Genomic DNA, 20,000 nt, shown 5'->3' with positions numbered 1-20,000 from the left:
CGTGTTCTTTGAATGTATCTGATATTCATCACCTCTTAAAGTCAAGGATTCATTTACAAGCACATGAAGTGTTTATAGTTGAAGAATATAGATGGCTGTTGTGTTTCATACTTTATGAAAGTTATTTTTGTTTTTAAGAGATTTGCAATGTGCAACAAATGAGTGGACTGGCTTTAAACCCCCCTGGACACAAACAACCAACTTGCTCTCTTTCTTTGTCTTTAGTTTATTAGTGAAAGTTGTTCATTAAGCTGTTTGGGTCCTGGCCGGGGGGCTGAGTGTTTTCCCCTCTGTGTCGGGATAATTCACTTCATCAAGGTTGATGCAGCTCAAGGCAATTACCCAGGAATCTTAGCGTGATCACACAGTACCAATTAACTTTTTATCACTCCACTGAAGAGATGGGGGTCTTGTTCATTGGGCTGCTTTGATTCAGCGGGTTCTTATCCCTGTGGAGAGGGGAGAGAGAGAGGGGGGAGAGAGAGAGAGGGCAGAGAGAGGGAGAGGGGGAGAGGGCAGAGAGAGAGGGAGGGAGAGAGACAGAGGGAGAGGGGGAGAGGGCAGAGAGAGAGAGGGGGAGAGGAAGAGGGCAGAGAGAGGGGGAGAGGAAGAGGGCAGAGAGAGAGAGAGGGAGAGAGAGGGAGAGAGAGGGAGGGCAGAGAGAGAGGGAGGGAGAGAGAGAGGGAGAGAGGGTAGAGAGGGGGAGAGGGCGGAGAGAGGGAGAGGGCAGAGAGAGGGAGGGAGAGAGAGGGAGAGGGGTAGAGGGCAGAGAGAGAGAGAGGGAGAGGAAGAGGGCAGAGAGAGGGAGAGAGAGAGACAGAGGGAGAGAGACAGAGGGAGAGGGCAGAGAGAGAGAGACAGAGGGAGAGGGCAGAGAGAGAGACAGAGGGAGAGGGCAGAGAGAGAGGGAGGGAGAGAGGAAGAGGGCAGAGAGAGGGAGAGAGGGAGAGGGCAGAGAGAGAGACAGAGGGAGAGGGCAGAGAGAGAGACAGAGGGAGAGGGCAGAGAGAGAGGGAGGGAGAGAGGAAGAGGGCAGAGAGAGGGAGAGAGGGCAGAGAGGGAGAGAGAGACAGAGGGAGAGAGGGAGAGGACAGAGAGAGGGAGAGAGAGAGACAGAGGGAGAGAGACGGAGAGGGAGAGGGCAGAGAGAGACAGAGGAGGCCGATGACCGAATGAAAGAATGATGAGTTAAAGATGACCAGAGACATTCTAAAGGAAGAAGGTTGGACAAACAGCAGATAAAGAAGAGTAATCATGATGGACGAAGCCTTCACTGACATCCATGTCCACCATTCAAATAATCCACCATTTCTTTGAATCAGAATCAGAATTTGGTTTAGGTACATCTTCACATATGAGGAAAGTTAACACTTTAGAATAACCCTTATTATACCATTTATAAAACATCCATTCATAGTATGCTGTTCCACTGGCAATGACATCAGAGCCTTTGATGCAGGGTCTTCATATAGCTCAGTGGAACAGGTCAGCCCTCTGGCTGTGTGTAATGCACATAGACCCTCATCCAGGTGTCATTTGAGTGTGATTATGTCACGCTCTGGTTGATGTCATTGAGGAGAGGAAGACGGGATGTCATTCTTGAGAGAGATTGACGTGTTGAATCTTACCAACCCGATATTTTTGCCATTTTCGTACGGTCTGGAGAAACGCCCCGAGGAATGTTCAACCTTTATGTCAGATGGAATGGAAGGTTCATTTCAATTTCCACTTCCATTTCAAGGTCCGTGTCACTGGAAGGTCCATTACTGAAGAGGGGGTGTGTCTGGTTCATTCAGCGTTAGTCCTTCAGGTTGAATGGGCAGGTGATGACTGCTAACCCAGAACAACCTGAGTCGGTCCTCCGCGCTGATAAGAACCGGTCAGAGCCTGAGGCACCTGCCCTATCCCATGGATACCCCTCTGACCCCTGTGACCCTGCGTGGAACAACAAGCCCCTTCTCCCTGGTTCAGGCCTGCTGCACTAGACCGATAGGGAAGTCCTACAGCCATTGGTCAATATCCATGTGTGTCCTCTCTGACACAAACACGCAGATCTCCGAGGTTATCTTGAATCTACACCGGGAGCCAGATAAGGGTGAATTAGATTAGGGTGAGTCATTGAGTGAGGAGTGAGGAGAGATATGGCTTGGTGTCTGAAAAGACAACTAATTCAGTGACGTAGATTACATTGTTGTAGCGTTTCTATCTATTAACTAGATGTTCCACATTGCTGTTTGCTTGTAAATTACTTTTCTGATCTGCGTTTGAAATAGGGGGTTCGCTCTGTTTAGTTTCCAAGGCGATGATGATTCCACTAATATGGTGTGTAAAGGAAAATTGATTCGTCACATTGTCGTTGCTCTTGCTGATCTAATCTAGGAGCATGTGTAACATAATGTTGGCAAGAAAACGAGTCTCTGTCTTTTCCACATGAATGAGTTCACCATTTCCAAAGCCACAGACTCATCTATATTTTCCATGTTTGTGTTACTAACGGTTATCTACGGCTGTTGGTTGATAGTGTTGTGAAGTAGTCCGCACGAACAGTTGCCACATGTAATCCTTTAAAGCCGAGTTGGTACATGAATTGCTGAGTTAATGACTTCTGAAACCAGTCTAACAATCGCGACTGTGATGGGGTAATTTGACTCAATGTTCACGGCAATGGGATATTCCTTATCCAGCGGCTAGGAATGCCCCATGAAATACACCAGAACACCAGCGGGCCAACGTAGGTGACACCAGAGAGACCAGCGGAGAACAGGGGATTACTCTGATCCAGCATGGCCGGCCCAAACACACAGGCTTCCCTCTTCAATTACCTTGGCCCAGGTGGGACAGCTGAAGGGTTTATTTAATCTCCGCCTGACAGGGGCATTCTGGGATACGACCCAATCCCTCATCATCCCAGGAGATTAGATCTGCGAGGAGCGAGGACGACAAAAGCGCAGATCGAGACCAATCACCGTGGCCTCTCTAGGTCTATTGATCCCACTGTACAGTACTGTCTGGAGTGGCTGTCATTGTGTCCCTTTAATTAAACGTGATCGAAGGCCCTCGTTAAGAAGTAGCTCGAAACTTAATGAGGATAATCGCCCACTTGACTGGTCTGATGGTCTAGCCTATTAAACCAGGAACTTTTTCATTTAACTTGTTTTTTTTTTCACTTCAGAAATGAGTTTGTGAACCGTATTGCCTCATAGAATCGGCTGGGTGTTGGATTTTTTAGTTGGTTTGACTTAGATTCTCAGTCAGAGGTTCGAAGCTAGTTTCTAAAATGTTTAATTTAATTCCAGCCAGTTACTGTAGGTGATCAGAATAGTGAATAGTGCCTACAGGGTATATTGCTCCCAATTATTTTAAGGCATTGAAAAGTCATAAAAACGATGTAAAAATAGGCTTAGAGAAAACAACTGGATACGATGCCGGATTGAACTACGGTCTTGGAAAGAGATTCTCAGCGGTAGAAGCAAGTCTTTTTCCCCTTTATTCCTTGTTATGGAATTCAACAACTCCAAGCTCACCTGTTCAGTTGGACTGGCTCAATATTTGAAAGACCACTTTGATCAAAGCACATTTTACCTGCCGTCGGCAAAGGCAAAGCATAATCGCTTAACTCTCATTACAATACCAATCAGTTCGTTGATTATCGTGAAATGAGAGTGGTTTAAAACCTGTACTAGAGAGTGGTTTAAAACCTGTACTCATCGTTGCTGAACTCTTGGTCACCCTTGCACTCTCTACACCTGACAGATGCATCATGGGATGACATGGTTTCAATTTCGACAGATTATGTGTACTTAGATCTACACACCGCTCCTCCATGCAGTCCTGTCATGGCTGAGAGGGGGCTGGGTAGAGGGGCGCTGTAATGCACTACACACGCCTGAAGTGGGAGGAGCAGCGGGCCATTTGAAACCAATAGAAATCTTAGAAGGATAAGCCGTGTGCTGTTAATGGCATAGGTCTAGCTGTCAAAGCACAATAGATGTGTAGTACTAGAGACTGAGGGGTGGTCTGACATGGATGAGGATTATCAAGTTCTCCCTTCTGAGGGATATGTGTTCTAGAATCTCTCTCTCTCACACACACACACACACACACACACACACACACACACACACACACGCACACTCTCTCTCTTTCTCTCTCTCTTCTTGTGAATAGATATAATGTTCTATTCTAGGCAGTCTGCCTTATGCAGAGTGGATAGTTATCATGTGGATAGTTATGCAGAATGGATAGTTATCATGTGGCTAGTTATGCAGAGTGGATAGTTATCATGTGGATAGTTATGCAGAGTGGATAGTTATCATGTGGATAGTTATGCAGAGTGGATAGTTATCATGTGGATAGTTATCATGTGGATAGTTATGCAGAGTGGATAGTTATGCAGAGTGGATAGTTATCATGTGGATAGTTATGCAGAGTGGATAGTTATCATGTGGATAGTTATGCAGAATGGATAGTTATCATGTGGATAGTTATGCAGAGTGGATAGTTATCATGTGGATAGTTATGCAGAGTGGATAGTTATCATGTGGATAGTTATCATGTGGATAGTTATGCAGAGTGGATAGTAATGCAGAGTGGATAGTTATCATGTGGATAGTTATGCAGAATGGATAGTTATCATGTGGATAGTTATGCAGAGTGGATAGTTATCATGTGGATAGTTATGCAGAGTGGATAGTTATCATGTGGATAGTTATCATGTGGATAGTTATGCAGAGTGGATAGTAATGCAGAGTGGATAGTTATGCAGAGTGGATAGTTATCATGTGGATAGTTATGCAGAGTGGATAGTTATCATGTGGATAGTTATGCAGAGTGGATAGTTATCATGGCTGAGTGGACAGCATCATGCATTGACAGGACTGGGCATTTTTGCGCTAACCCCAATGAGCCAACCTGCCTCATAATCCTCGTCTAAATGATCTCAGTTGAGGCGATTCAGCTCCTTTGAGATCAAACGAACATCTAAAAACTCTGCCTGTTGAAACTACTCACCTATTTGTACCCAGCTAGCCTCACCTGCTCAGCGCTTACGACCGATACCTGAGACGGCTTGTTTTTTCTTCTGGGCCTTTTTTCGCTCCTCGCTTCAGCCTCTGAGAAAACGTTTCAATTTCCTGGCTTAGTCAGCGACACAAAGAGAGGCGTTGTGTGGAGCGGTCCGGTCCTCCAGGCCCAGCGGGCCGGAACCAGGGGACCAGGGTAGGGGCAGTAAGGGGAAACGAGTGGCCGTAATCAGACGGTCAATTTAACTGACCCTGGTCTCTTGCCCCGGTGTAATGAGCAGTATTAAACCAGGAGTTCTCAGGGGAAGTAGAGAGCTGAGGGGAAGGTGGCCTGCATGGTAAAACATGGCTGATATGGAGGCACATGGATACATGTACAACCTGCTTATTATTATTGACAGATTTAGGCTTTGGCCCACTTTAGGATTGAGTAGGTAGGACTGAGAAGGTAGGACTGCTCGTTGTTAAATTGTTGTGTGGTAAATTATCCTTCAAAATGCAGCTCCAATTAACTTGATTTCACAAGTCTGTTGGATTGTGCATAAAGCTTTGTTTGTGTGGATTTGTTTTCATTTTCAAGGAGTTGGAATCATCCCGTGTATTTTAAGCGATTTCCAAGTGTGTTGGAACTTGGAAGGCATTTATTGAGTGGACCCACTTTTTTTAGTTTCACCAGATAAGACGTTCTGTAAATAATCCAGAAGGGAAAGTTCACAGACCGATCCAGAGAATGGAATGAAACGTGAGATGGATGTGATTTCACCAAAATGCCATCAGGACCCGTTTCATGATGCGTAAGACGATCTAGTTCCTGAAACTGCCCTTTGTTTTCTGACTCATCGTCTCTTAAAGCAAACTCGTGCGATGGAGTTCAACAAACTGAAACGGTTGCATTTTATGATAATTTGCTATGACAGGTCGTAAATCTTAGCCTACATGGAACTACCTTAATACTGTATTTATTAGTTTGGTATTTGCACTGTCAGCACAAGGGGCAGCAACAGATGGCCAATTTGTGGTCCATGACATCACGCTAACATGATGCAACCGTCATAAATCACGCTAACATGATGCAACCATCATAAATCACGCTAACATGATGCAACCATCATAAATCACGCTAACATGATTCAAACCACAATGAACTCACACGGTGTTGTCTTCCCGGAGCACAATTCAAACGGATCCCAGATTGAGCAGGAGAACGTACCGTGGGATCCCAGATTGAACAGGAGAACGTACCGTGGGGTCCCAGATTGAGCAGGAGAACGTACCATGGGATCCCAGATTGAGCAGGAGAACGTACCGTGGGGGATGTGAACAGGAGAACGTACCGTGGGATCCCAGATTGAGCAGGAGAACGTACCATGGGATCCCAGATTGAGCAGGAGAACGTACCGTGGGGTCCCAGATTGAGCAGGAGAACGTACCGCGGGGTCCCAGATTGAGCAGGAGAACGTACCGTGGGGATCCCAGATTGAACAGGAGAACGTACCGTGAGGTCCCAGATTGAGCAGGAGAACGTACCATGGGATCCCAGATTGAGCAGGAGAACGTACCACAGAGTCCCAGATTGAGCAGGAGAACGTACCATGGGATCCCAGATTGAGCAGGAGAATGTACCGTGGGATCCCAGATTGAGCAGGAGAACGTACCATGGGATCCCAGATTGAGCAGGAGAACGTACCGTGGGGTCCCAGATTGAGCAGGAGAACATACCGTAGGGGATGGGAGCAGGAGAACGTACCGTGAGGTCCCAGATTGAGCAGGAGAACGTACCGTGAGGTCCCAGATTGAACAGGAGAACGTACTGCTGGAGATGTGAGCAGGCTCCGCCCCTCACGACTCACTGTGGAACAGCAGGACCAGATCCGATAACAACCACACATCACACACACCAATTTATTACCCCCGTACATTACCCCCCTCCCCCCTCCCCCCATACCCACCGGGGAGAGCAGGGAGAGCTGAAGTCATGTTTAAGTGATGGTTTGACTCCCAACCACCAGTGGTGGACGCTTGAGGCTATGAATGAAAGGGCATGCCGTGGAGCCATTTTGGAGGGTTAAATGTAGGGACTCGGGAGTGATGTCATCTTGTTTGTCACTGTAAAACGATGTAGCTCATGATGTATTGATATCCGTGGCCAAAAAACATGCTTGTGAAGGAGTTACATCAGTGCGTTACAGCATGCATTCAAGCCAGACTCCCAACCTCAGATCTTTAAACTATTGTGTTTAGTTATTGATGTGGACCCACTGGTTGGTAGTGTAATGTGTTACAGTGTTAGGAAATTGTATTACATCGTTTTGTTGATAGTGACACAATCTGAAAATCTGAAAAATAATTGTCTGAATAGCAAAAGTATACACAACAAAAAATGACTTCCTACTAATGGTTGACCTTAGTTGGTGGATTGTGTAACACCGCTTTGGAAAGAGTTCTGTTAGCTTTTATATATCCATTACTATGAACTAAAACTAACTAAAACTAATAGTAAAAAGTATGCACCTAGTTTGGTTTTGGTTCAATGTTTGCTTATTAGCATTTCAAAGTCTTCTTAGAAAGAACCACAGGTCTTGAGTGACAATCTATGAGTTGATCTTGAGTGACAATCTATTTCAGAGGGAAGCTAACGGAGAAGCTAACGGAGACAGATGAAAGATAGCATCCTTTCTTTCTTACGCTGGTGACCAAAGACATACCTTAGATTTCTCAACGCTCTTTGAGGTCTTATAAGGTGATGTTCTTTCTTTGCTCCCAGCTATTCTCAAGAGAGCAGCCATCGTTGGCTTTGTTTACCCATAATCCTCTGTGTTGAGCTGTCATTACTGGCATACCTGACACCACCCAGCGTACTTAACACCTGACTGGACACAGGTTTCACACTCACTACAGTTTTCATTGAACAAGCAGTTTTGCCAGCTAATACCTACACTAAAAGACTTGGAAAATACGTTGTAAAGACAACATCTGAAGACAAATGTGTTGAGTTTTTAGTCATAGGCTAGGCTATAAGATTTCGCTGAGACTGGGATCTTGCAGGGTCATTATTTGCAAGACTAGCTACATTTTGAAAGCTGCAGCAATTGCTGTCCTCTTTCCCTCCTCTCCTCTATCGTGGTAATATCTCTACCCCGGTCTGTTTCGTGCAGGAAAGAGCACACCTGGTTGTCAATAATAACAACAACAACACCTGGCTGTTGACAATGTTCATGTCATTGAACTTCACTATTGTCATGAGCCAAGACTAAAAACGTATGATGATATTAAACATGTTTATCGCAAAGTAGACAGTCTGCTTCCTGTTTACACCCGAACGCGTATGCTGCACACTTGTACCTGACAGGTCATGTGATGTGCATTTTCAGCAGTGTTAGTAGGAAAACGTATCACAGTAGTTTTTTATTTTTTATTTTTTTTTTATTTTTTAACCAGGCAAGCATTTAAGAACAAGTTCTTATTTACAAAGGCGGCCTGGCAAAAAGCAAAAACCTCTTGAGGGAAGTGGGGTTAGGGGGCTGAAAATAAAACAAGATTAGATATAAGACAGTTAAAAACAGCACACATTGACACATCACAACATATATATAAAACAACATGCAACACTACATGGAGCAGTGAGTATCACCAGCACAGACATACAGCAGCAACAAATCATCAGCAAACATGCAGATTAAAGACGTGTACATGTGAGCGTAGTAGTAGTAGTGCAGTGTGGATGTAGCCTATAAGGTCGGTCCACAGCAGGGTGTGCCATCACTGCTGCAGCTCCTTTTATCTCCGACGCTGGTCATCAGAGAAGGGTCGGCGGGGGCTGAGTGCTTTACGACCCGCGGGTTCTGTGTTCTGGCCGAGGGGGTATTGTGAAACGAGAAGCCTGGTGACCCACACGGTCACAAAAGAGCCGTAAAAGGCCAAGAAAAGGCCCCTCGGGTTTATAGCACCAGGCCCCAGGGCTTTACGAGCGGCCGGCCCCCCTGACTCACTTCCTGGTCTGGCAGGTTCCCTGCGTGGGAGAGGAGAGGAGACGAGAGAGAGAGGCACACTTAGGGAAACAGGAACCCGGTTTGTTTAGGACACACGGTGACCACATAGCCGTGTTTAGAGAGACGGGAGGAATGCTGCAGGCTGGTACAAACACTTTTCTCACCACCTCTCTTTCTCTCTTTTTTTTCCCCCTGCAGAAGAGGATTGAGGACGAGAGACCGCATCAGAACATCTCAGGTAACGGACCTGCTCTCTTGTCAAAGTGAATAACTATCATTCTCACTCTTGTACTCTCTGCTTGCCTGCATCTTGTCACTCGTATCATACGGAGCGAATGTTGCGCTTCCATTAATTAGCCGAAATCTTCCCAGTGAAACGCAGACGAGAAAAAGTTAACCCGTTTTGCGGAGACCGTTAATTTTCCTAAGCTTCTCATTTGAAGTGTAGCCTCCAGTGGGAGTTTTAACTGGAGAGGCGTTCTCTGTGGCATCGCTCTGACTCATCTCCCCAGCAGCCCCTGCTGCGCACCCAACAAACAGTAACCCGATCTCCCTTCTCTGACTCCTAATGGCTGGGCTCCTAATAGCCAGCGCATTCCTGTGGCGGGCGGTGGCTTGTTCTCCGCCAAGTGTTTCTCTCCGTGGCTGTGTTGGCGCTCGGTGCCAGCGCTGTGAGGGGAGCTCTCTGCCATGCGGGCCTGATGTACCCCGGCACCTCCTCCGTCTGTTTGCTCACCTGCTCCAGAGTACCGTCAGCTCCAGGTGTCTCCTGGTGGAATGTGGGAAGGGCTTGTTGACGACCTCCCCCTCCGCGATCCCTCAACGCCATCCCTCAACTCTTGGACTTTTATCTTTTTTGGTCTTATCTTTTATTTGTCAACGGCTGCGTTACGTGATGTCCGATAGCAGGAGCAGCAGAGATTAGTGTCATTAACAGCAGGGGCGGGGGTCCTGGGGGGACATGTCCCCAACAATATTTGAGATCATTAAAATTGTCCCCCGCAATATTTAGATTGGGGTAGTGGCATTCAAATGACCATACAGCTGTGTAGGAAGATGTCCCCCCCCCAAAAAATACTCTAAATTATAAATTTAAATGTAAATCTCCCCCCCAATGGATACAGATCCCCGTCACTTATTAACAGGCTACAGAGGCTGACTTTAGCCAGAAACAGGCTTATTAACTTTTGTTTGAGCACGTGACTATCCTCCTCTCCACAGGGCCCGAGGCCCTCAAGCCCCCGCCATCATCCCACGCTACCTCTAAAACCACGACTCAAACCTTTCTCCTCCCCCCCACCATCAGCTCAAACTAAAAATAGAGGCTTGCATTGTGCACGGTGGCCATTCAAGTAGTCACACCAGCCTCAAGGCGTCACCAAGAACTGTCATCAAGGCTACTTATAATGAGGCCACACCCCCTTCTCTTCTCGCTCTCCCTCAACCTACTGCAGTCCTGAAACTCTTCTAACAAAGTTGTAAATCTACCAATTTCATCCCTCAAGGCGCACTGAACTTGTATAGCGAAACTGTATAGAGACAATAGTTACAACGTCAAGGTGAAAGATGTCACGAAAATATGTCTCTCTCTCTTTCTCCCTCATCTCTCCCTCATTTTCTATCTGTCGATCTTCTCTCACTTTCTCTTGTTCTCTCTCCCTCTCTCTTGCTCTCTTTGAACGTGGCCGCGTCTCGTTCCTTAACTGATACCCCCGCCGTAAACAGTAATCAAGCAGTAGTTAGTTGATCAAACCCCAGATAGCATTATGATTTATACAGTAGAAGACGTCGATAGATCGGCTAATGATTATTCCCCTACTGTAGGAGACGGGGCGCATCGTAATCAGCTGAGAATCAAAGTCTTAGTCGTGAGCAAAGGGAGAATATCCACTTTCACGTTTTCAAGGCTGTGGTTTAACTTAACTGAAGCTTGAATTCTCCTCGGTGCTTCAGGGCAAACCACAGTGTTACAGTAGGAGGAGAGAGTGTTACTGTAGGTGGGGAGTAATGAAAGTATTCATTATCTCCGTCTAATGCTTCCCACCCCAGCGTCAGCTATCTGCAAATTATTTTTCTAAATCATCGTAGTACATTAATTCTTAAAGAGTCCCGTAGCGATGGCTCCTGTTCCACCTAGTTGGATTTTGGGCGCAAGGTGTGCCTAGTGACACAACAGTTAGGCCACTGACAGCTGATGTGGTCCCTTGCTCAGAAAGGATGTTTGAGGCACTGGTGAAAAGCCAGCGAGCAACTATACAGAAGGACATTGTACGTGAGTGAGTGGAGAGAGAGAAGGTTTCAGTATGTGATAAAGAAAAAAGTGTTATTTTTTGCATTTCATTTTATATGACCTTTTATGTGTTGCACTTTGTCTTGCTTTAATGTCTCAGGTAAAGCACTTTGAATTGCCTTGTTGCTGAAATGTGCTACAAATAAACTTGCCTTTCCGATCCACAAGGCTTCTGACAGCAGTGGTCACCGCAGTGCCAGGAAGTTTAACCAAGTACTGAATGTGTTTGACAGTTGAGGAATCCTGCAGGCTTAACCTGAGAATGATGGTGTTTACGGGCTGGTATCTGCTGAGGCGTGGTCTCCCACCCACCCAACGTTCGGGCTGGTATCTCCTCAGGCGTGGTCTCCCACCCACCCAACGTTTTTACACAGTAGAAAAGCCTTTGTTGTGGTTTGACTCTTTATTACTTTGAAAATCAAGTTGGTTAGTGCGGTTTCAAACTAAAATCTCGCTTTTTAATCTAAAGAATTGTAAAAATGTTGCAGGTGGGGTGGTCTTCTTTGGACCGAGAGTCTTGTTTTTGACATTACAAGATTCTTGTCTTGACGTGGGGAATTTTTCCACATGTTTAGAGTTATGTCTCTCAGCTCGTCTAGTCAGTTTGTGTTCAAAGGTGTTTCGAAGGTGCCGTAAACTTCCCTGACGTGCGGCATCTCAGTTTGGGATGATATCAACCCGAAGTTGACCGTGCTGGGCCCCGCGGGATTATGGGAGTTGTTGTTCGGTAGCCGCGAGCTAGCCAAAGGCTGAGAGCACTTCCTCATCAGATTACACCATCTCCTCCCATGCCTCCGCACCACCAAACACTTAAAATGACATACAGGACCTGTCATAGTTAGCATTCATTTCTCGTGATTTATATATCACTTTAATTTAATAGTCATATCTCACAGAAATGGAAACGGACAACTTTTCTCTCCCGTTCAGAAGAACGTGGAATGGTGGACATGGTGAAGAAGCTATGCTGACCATCTGGATCACATATCCAGAAAATGCATGGCGTCCCTTGAAGTCGGCACACACCATACGGTTCAGATTTGATGTGACCGTGACTACTCACTGTGCAATTCACTTCAGAGCCATTCACTTAAATGTGCTTCTTGAAGCGAGCCCAGCTAACCCACATTTTGTACTCCCACTACAGTTTGCAGGTATTTTATTGAGTTTATTTGAGCAGGGACAGTGCATACCAATCCACCGTGATAGACATGAACATACTCCTGGAGCTTGCTCGATCGCCTTGTTGAGAGGGGTCAGGGAAGAATTTTTACAGCTCACTTATCTGGCCCCCGGGTGATTACTGTTTTTTTGCTTCCCTCTGGAATATGTAGGGGTGGGTCGTATGCCCTCCTCCCTTGTTCTCTGTAAAGCGCATTGTGTTGCCTCTGGGTATGAAATGCGCTATACAAATAAAGCTTTGATTGATTGATTGATTGATGAAGCATGAATAAAACTGTAAATATGCCAGCATTAGCACGGTTGCTAATTTTCAGCTGCAGTCCCTGGGCTAGATGTTAGAGCCAGGTACTGGGGCAGTTTACAGCTGGACCCAGTGGAGCAGGAAGCCAAGCCCAGAAACGAGATTATAAACGGAGGGAACCTCAGCCGGTTCTGCCCCCCCCCCTCCCGCTGGGGCGCTGCTATCAGCGCCAGGTGCCGAGTTAACCCAGCAGTCAGGTGCACCTCTGGAATGTGTTTTTCCCAGACAGTCGAGCTTTAGCCGGAACCGCGGGGCAGGAAGTGGCGTGAAACCCTCCGGAACGTTCTCCGGACCCCCTGCTGAGGCCTCTCCGACTCCCTTCCTTCCTCGTCATGGGAACGAGAGTCTTTCTCTGATCCCACCGGCCTGCGGGGGAACGAACCTGCTGACGCTGAGAGGAAGAGGGAACGGTGCTAAAAACCCCGAACGTCGAGTTTGTAGTCGTGCTGAAAACTACAGAGACATTTTGAAGGAACACCAGGGCTGCCAAGTCTCACGCATTGAGCCTCTTCTCACATTCACACGCCACGCATAACAATTCTCATGCGGAGAAATGACCAACCCCTACATACTACAGGCCCGTAGCCAGGGGGGGGGGTCGGGTGGATCAAATTCAGATCCAGAATTCAGGGCAAAAGTACCCCCCCCCCACCCCCCCAAATTAAAAATATGATTAATCGCCCCCCCACCCCGTCAACAATTCGCCCAACAATAAAATGAACGGGAAGGGGATAAATCTCTCTCCAAGTTTTTGGTCAAACTTGGCAGCCCTGGAACACTCTTGTCAGACGCTGTTTCCACTCCCTGTTTGGTGACAGGGTGGTGACAGGGTGTGTGCTTGCTAATGGCAAATGTTTGGTGACTAATTATGTCCCTCAAGTCCACTGATAAGTCTGTGGGTTCCTCGAGTGACCTGGCCATGTGACCAGAATCAATAGTGCAGATAGTGACCCAACACAGCTAGCTGACAGAGCTAACTCAACACTGGGTAAAACTAGCAAACAGCTCTAACTCAACACTGGATACAGCTAGCAGACAGCTCTGCTAACCCAACACTGGGTAAAACTAGCAAACAGCTCTAACTTAACACTGGATACAGCTAGCAGACAGAGCTGCTAACCCAACATGGGGTAACTAGCCACTAGCGCTAACCTTTTCCCAGGCCCTCACCTGGCATGGCTTTGTCTTGGAAGGAAATGACTAGAGTCATATGATATGATAGACCAGCAACCTCTCTCGACCTCATCTCTCTCTCTCTCTTTCTCTCTCTCTCTCTCTCTCTCTCACTCTCTCTCTCACTCTCTCTCTCTCTCTGTCTCTCTCTCTCTCTCTCTGTCTGTCTGTCTGTCTGTCTGTCTGTCTGTCTGTCTGTCTGTCTGTCTCTCTCTCTCTCTCTCTCTCTGTCTCTCTCACTCTCTCTCTCTCTCTCTCTCTCTCTCTCTCTCTCTCTCTGAAACATGATTAATCTGGGTTTGCCTTGTGGCCAATATAAGGATCTCTGGAAGACCTGCTGACTTCCCCCGCTCCACCTAGATAAAGTGTGTGTGTGTGTGTGTGTGTGCGTGCGTGTGTGTGTGTGTGTGTGTGTGTGTGTGTGTGTGAATGGTAATTAGGTGGGCTGGCAGACAGACTGACTGTTAGCTACTGATTGTTCCCATGGCTGGGGGGGCGTGGGGGGGGGGGGGGGGGGGGGGTCAATAGGAAAATCCTTCTAGCTTCTTTCAGAGCAGGGAACATCTTGACCTCAGCGGTCTGTTAAACAAGCCTGTCTGCTAACTGGGTTCATGTGGATGACATCTCACTGTGTTCAAGCCTGTAGGTGAGTCATGGATCTTGTGTTTGTTATTAGGAAAAACTTTGTGCTGACTAATAGGTTACGTCTTTAAATACACCATTTTTGGAGTGCTAGTTAGTCATCGCTAACTTTTCTACATGAGTGACAATGGTTTATAATAATATATATTCTAAATTATATCATTATTAAATTATATTATTAGAATATGCATCATCTTTCTTGTTGCTAGTAATCACTTTGTTTTGTTTTGTTTTTTTGTTTACAATCATTTTACTTGAAGTAACCACTAGGCCTTTGACTGTCAACATTCCCTACCTTAACTGGTCAGTGCAGTTGGATCTGTGTCTCTATGCTAATTCCAGTGAAACCAGTGTGTGATACTGGTTGATGTGTGTTGATTGTGGAGGTGAGGGTCCAGACAGGGGAAGTGAGTGAATCAACACCAGCCTCGTTTATGACCTCTAACCCCGGGGGGAAATGGGCCAGGTTTGATCCCCGGGACTATTACCATTACAACAGGGCTGAGGGCTGTAACTCGTGCTGTTTGTTGACGGCACATATCCGTTGATTAGACAATAAGGCATTCATGGTGATCATTTTCAAGAGCATACTTCCGGACATAGGCTCTGGACCTTTGCACTTCTTCTGGTAATTGTTTTAATTGATTGGATTGCTTTTATTGATTTTGTATGCATTTGTTTTGTTTGTGTCTATTGTAAACTCGTCAACCCTGAAAATGAGGGAAACCTCAGTGCTTTTAAAGTCAAAATAACGTTTTTTGAATACCTTGTATCGCTGCGTTAGAACCGCTGACCACAACCACACAGTTCTGATTCTCATATCCGTGAGTAATCACCCCCCTTGTGGTTAAAGATATTTTTCACAGGAATCAGAATCAGTCCCGCTCCCTCGATGACCTCTGGAGAGGGTTAAGTTGACCTAAAAGATAGCCAGGCGGTCAAAACAAGAGCCTACCTGTGCTAGCAGGTCCCAGGGTCACCGGGTCACCGGGTCCCAGAACCTTTCTGCGTGCCGGGAAGTCTAACCCCTCCAGAAGTCACAGGGGTGTAAAATGTTTATTTGCTCAGACCTGTGGGGCTGTAGAGGAGTGATTGGTGGCTCGGGTTCGACGGAGGGTAGGTTTATTAGCGGGGGCAGACGATAAGAGCTTGTTTGTGTTCAGGTATTGATTCTACAGCAGGTCAAGGGCGGCGTGTGATTCCAATCCCCTCAACCGCAGGTAAACAGAGGTGAACAGGTGATTGTTGACTTAACGCCAACATGGAAACGAAGACACTAGAACAACATCACGGCTGAGTAGCGAGTTCAACCAAGCCAGCCTGGTATGTCAACTCTGGTGACATGCATTCTGGTAATTTATTGCCATCTACGATGACAGACAGCACAGCACACAAGAGTGGATATGACTTTGAAACGCAATGGCTCATTGAAAACTGTAGTTGTCGGTAACACATTACTGAAAGTATACAGTTACATAAGTGACAAAGTCAAAGTCTGTGCTTGAGCAGACTTCATTAGGGCTTCCAAAGATCTGTCATAATAACAAGACAGCTCTAGCTGAGGCTAGCCGTCTCAAGTTCCCTCTGTTTATCTGCCTATTAGCAAGACAACAGTCTATAACATGCAGCTACACAGCCCCGATTCTTCTAATCCCACCGTGTTGAATGAACCAGCTAGATACATATTTGGATCGTACGTCTCGGGCCCTGTCTGCAACCCCAAACGCCCGCAGACACATCTGGCTCGAAGGGAACATATTTTCTTTATCTTAAGACATCAGATCAGAGCCAACTTCACGCCAATCGCAATCACAATTATCTGCAGCTATGCTCTCTCTCTCTCTCTCTCTCTCTCTCTCACTCTCTCTCTCCCTCTGTCTCTCTCTCTGTCTCTCTCGATCTCGCTCTCTCTCTCTCCCTCTGTCTCTCTCTCTCTCCCTCTCTCTCCCTCTCTTTCTCTCTCTTTCTCTCTCTCTCTCTCTCTCCCTCTCTCTCTCTCTCTCTCTCTCTCTCTCTCTCTGAGGTATGTGACCGGTGTTGAGCTGTGTGATCAGGTTTCTTGGTGTTCAGGGCCCTGTGTGGCGGGCTGGCGTTGACACCCTGGGTCCGTAGTACCAGGATGTGGGTCTGCCTCTGGCACCACGGGCTGCCTTTAGATTCATAACGCTCCAAGACAAATGACTCATGTAATGTGTGATATGTACAGCGCCGTGCGAGTGTTCTCGTGTTCTCCCGGTTCTAAAGACGGGGCCGTTGACATCAGCCTCTCTCGGGTCCCCAGAGCTCCGGTTCTCTCGGGCGGGTTCTCAGATGGCGTCCTTTTATGACGGACGAAAGCCCCTCTCCTATATCCCCCCTCCTCTGACCGCCCGCTTGACTTCTTGAGATGTCAGTGAACCCACTCAGCCACGTCTCTGATACTCTCGTGACCCCGCCCCATTCATCTGACCTCAAGGTCACCTGCCCGGGGGTCAAGGGTCAAACCCTGGGGGTCAAAGCCTAAAAGCCGCCCCCCCCCCAACTCTGAGTGACCCTACTGGATCAGGTAGACCTGCTCAGGGCAGGGCTTTGGAGCTACCCAATCAGGGCAGGGCTTTGGAGCTACCCAATACCACGGTAGCTCTTCCGTGACCAGACAATGACAACACTTCCTTCTTTGTCCCTTCGCTCTCTTTATCGCCGTGTTCCGCAACACAGTCCAGGCTCGACGCGGGGCGTCTTGCAGATGCCTGCTCAGAATCTTATTCCTGTTTGTCTACGGGGCCGTGTAGTGAGATCTCCCGTGCCGTCTTGCAGGTGTGAAAGTAGCGGGTGGAGATGGCGTTCCGCGTGGCCCCGCCCCTCACCGTCGCTCTCCGTCTCCTGGCGCTGCTGGTCGCCTGCGACGCCGCGACCACCGATAACATCAACTTCTACAACGTCAGGCCCCCCGTGGAAGGTAGGTCCTCAGCGCTGACTTCAGTAAATGATCATTTCCGAATATCAAGTAAACGTGCTTCGCACTCTGCTGTCTTATTGTTAGGGCTGGGTTTAAAAAATTGATTAATCGACTCTGAATCAAATGATTCAGAATCGATTCATGAATCCCAAAATCGATCTTTTATTTAATGAATGAATGAATAAATGAAGGAATGAATAGTTCATTAATTAATTCATTCATTTTTGGAAATCAGTATCGATACCCAGCCCTAGTATTGATGTGTTGCATAACTTGGCAGTCATGTAATTAAGGTTACAGCTAAAAAAAACTAATTTTAGTAACACTAACCGAATCAATATTGAATCAAATCGAATTGAATCGTGATAATCGATTCTTGAAATTCGACCCGATACCCAGCCCTACTTATTGTGTGACTTTTTATTCGTATTGTGTGATGTTGTCTGTATATCGTGATGTTGTCCTGTATGTTGTCCAGCGTACTCAAGTTGAGGCTAGTTTAATTTCGTTGTACCTTGGCACGATGACAATAAAAACTGTGGTGACGCGCTGTGGTGACACGCTGTGGTGACGTTGCAGCCACTCCATTCCCTAAGAGCTTCAAGTGCTTCACGTGTGAACGAGCGGCCGACAACTATGACTGCAACCGCTGGGCTGAGGACAAGTGGTGCCCTCAGAGTGAGTACACACACACACACACACACACACACACACACACACACAAGCATGCGTACTGTACCCGTGTGCTTTGCCAAACCTGCAGTCCATATCCTGTATGTAATGTTTGTTTTGGTCATCTGTATGAGAGTACATTCCTACTCACACACACACACACACACACACACTCTCTCTCTCTCTCTCTCTCTCTAACTCTCACACACACAAACACACACTCTCTCTCTCTCTCTCTCTCTCTCTCTCACACACACACACACACACGCACACTCTCTCTCTTTCTGTCTCACACACACACACACACACACACACGTGCATACTCACGCACATACACACACACACCACACAAACAAAAACACAAGCACACCTACATTGTGTGCTTTACCAAACCCGTAGCCCATCTCCTGTGTGTAATGTATGTTTTGGTCATCTGCACGGTTGCCTATCTCCTCTGTATAATGTGTGTTTTGGTCATCTCTGCTTGCCTATCTCCTGTGTGTAATGTGTAATGTGTGTTTTGGTCATCTCCTGTGTGTAATGTATAATGTGTGTTTTGGTCATCTTCTCCACAGACACACAGTTCTGTCTGACCATCCACCACTTCAGCGCGCACGGTCAGACCAGGTCAGTGACCAAGCGCTGCGCCGCCCGACAGGACTGCCACACCTCGGGCTGCAGACACCACCGAGACACAGGACACACCGTGAGTCCACACACACACACACACACACACACCAATACAACGTGAGTCCACACACACACACACACACACCAGTACAACGTGAGTCCACACACACCCTCACACACACACGCACACCACAAAACACACACACCCTCACCAACACACATGGTTCACTTGAAAAAGAAATGTGAATTTCAATATTGCTTTTTATGTATTATGCTTTATCCTGTTTCCTTAATACCTGTTTACTATTGAGTGTCTCTCACTAACTCTTCTCTCTCACCGTCTCTCCTTCTCTCTCCTCCTCCTCTCCTCTCTCCCCTACATATCTCCTCTCTCCTCTTCCCTCCCTCTCTTCTCCTCTCTCCTCCTCTCCCCTCCCTCTCTCCTCCTCTCTCCTCCTCCCTCCCCCTCTCTCCTCTCTCCCTCTCCTCTCTCTCCTCCCATCTCCCAGGAGTGTGTGTCCTGCTGTGAGGGTATGATCTGCAACGTTGAGATCCCCACCAATCACACCAACGCCGTGTTCGCCATGAGATACGTCCACAGCTCGGCGGCGTCCAATCAGAAGAGGCGGGGCGGGGCGACGCTGCTCGCCCTGGGGCTGGCCACACTGCTGCTGCTGTGACGCTCCGCCCAATCAGTGAGTCTCAGAGGACAGATCCTAGAGTGCCAGACCAATCAGCTCGCCTGATACTGCCGGGCTGTAACACTGAACACCGCTCACATCCTCTCTAGACAACGGAACCTGGACAAAGTCTCCATGAACGCATCGGAACTGGAAAGGAAGACACTTGAAATGCAGAGACGGTGAACAGATGCATAACATTGGTGTTCAGGTGCACAGAGTTCAGGTGGAGGCCTGTGGAGATGGCCTGGAAGAGCCTGGAGGTTAAGAGACCTGATTGATGGACGATGGTGTTTTAACCATCATGGAGCCGCCCTCTAGTGACTCAAAGATGGATGCCCAGGAACTGTTCCCCTCCTCAAGGCCTGTCGGAGCCCCTATAGAACTATCAATCCATGTGGAACCAGAAACGGAGGAGACTCAACATTCACGGAACACGTTCTAGGATTATTCATCATCTTGGGAAGGTTAATGGCTTCTAG

At 47.2% G+C, this 20,000-nt stretch overlaps 1 protein-coding gene across 1 annotated transcript in view; it reads left to right on the top strand.

Annotated features, from left to right (window-relative positions):
- The window catches only part of lypd6b (LY6/PLAUR domain containing 6B), a gene marked incomplete at its 3' end in the record, with an annotated part of 23,501 nt that extends 3,983 nt beyond the window's left edge, over nucleotides 1-19,518 (top strand). The window contains exons 2-6 of the mRNA XM_084442983.1: nucleotides 9,209-9,248; nucleotides 17,395-17,536; nucleotides 18,116-18,214; nucleotides 18,784-18,914; nucleotides 19,348-19,518. Of these exons, the coding sequence (XP_084299109.1) occupies nucleotides 17,416-17,536; nucleotides 18,116-18,214; nucleotides 18,784-18,914; nucleotides 19,348-19,518 (522 nt within the window). The 5' untranslated portion in view covers nucleotides 9,209-9,248; nucleotides 17,395-17,415. The remainder of the gene's footprint in view (nucleotides 1-9,208; nucleotides 9,249-17,394; nucleotides 17,537-18,115; nucleotides 18,215-18,783; nucleotides 18,915-19,347) is intronic.
- Nucleotides 19,519-20,000: the final 482 nt, after the last annotated feature.

The sequence above is a fragment of the Borostomias antarcticus genome (genome assembly GCF_949987555.1).
Source record: "Borostomias antarcticus genome assembly, chromosome: 9".
Lineage (NCBI taxonomy): Eukaryota > Metazoa > Chordata > Actinopteri > Stomiiformes > Stomiidae > Borostomias > Borostomias antarcticus.
This window is presented reverse-complemented; position numbering and strand designations above follow the sequence as displayed.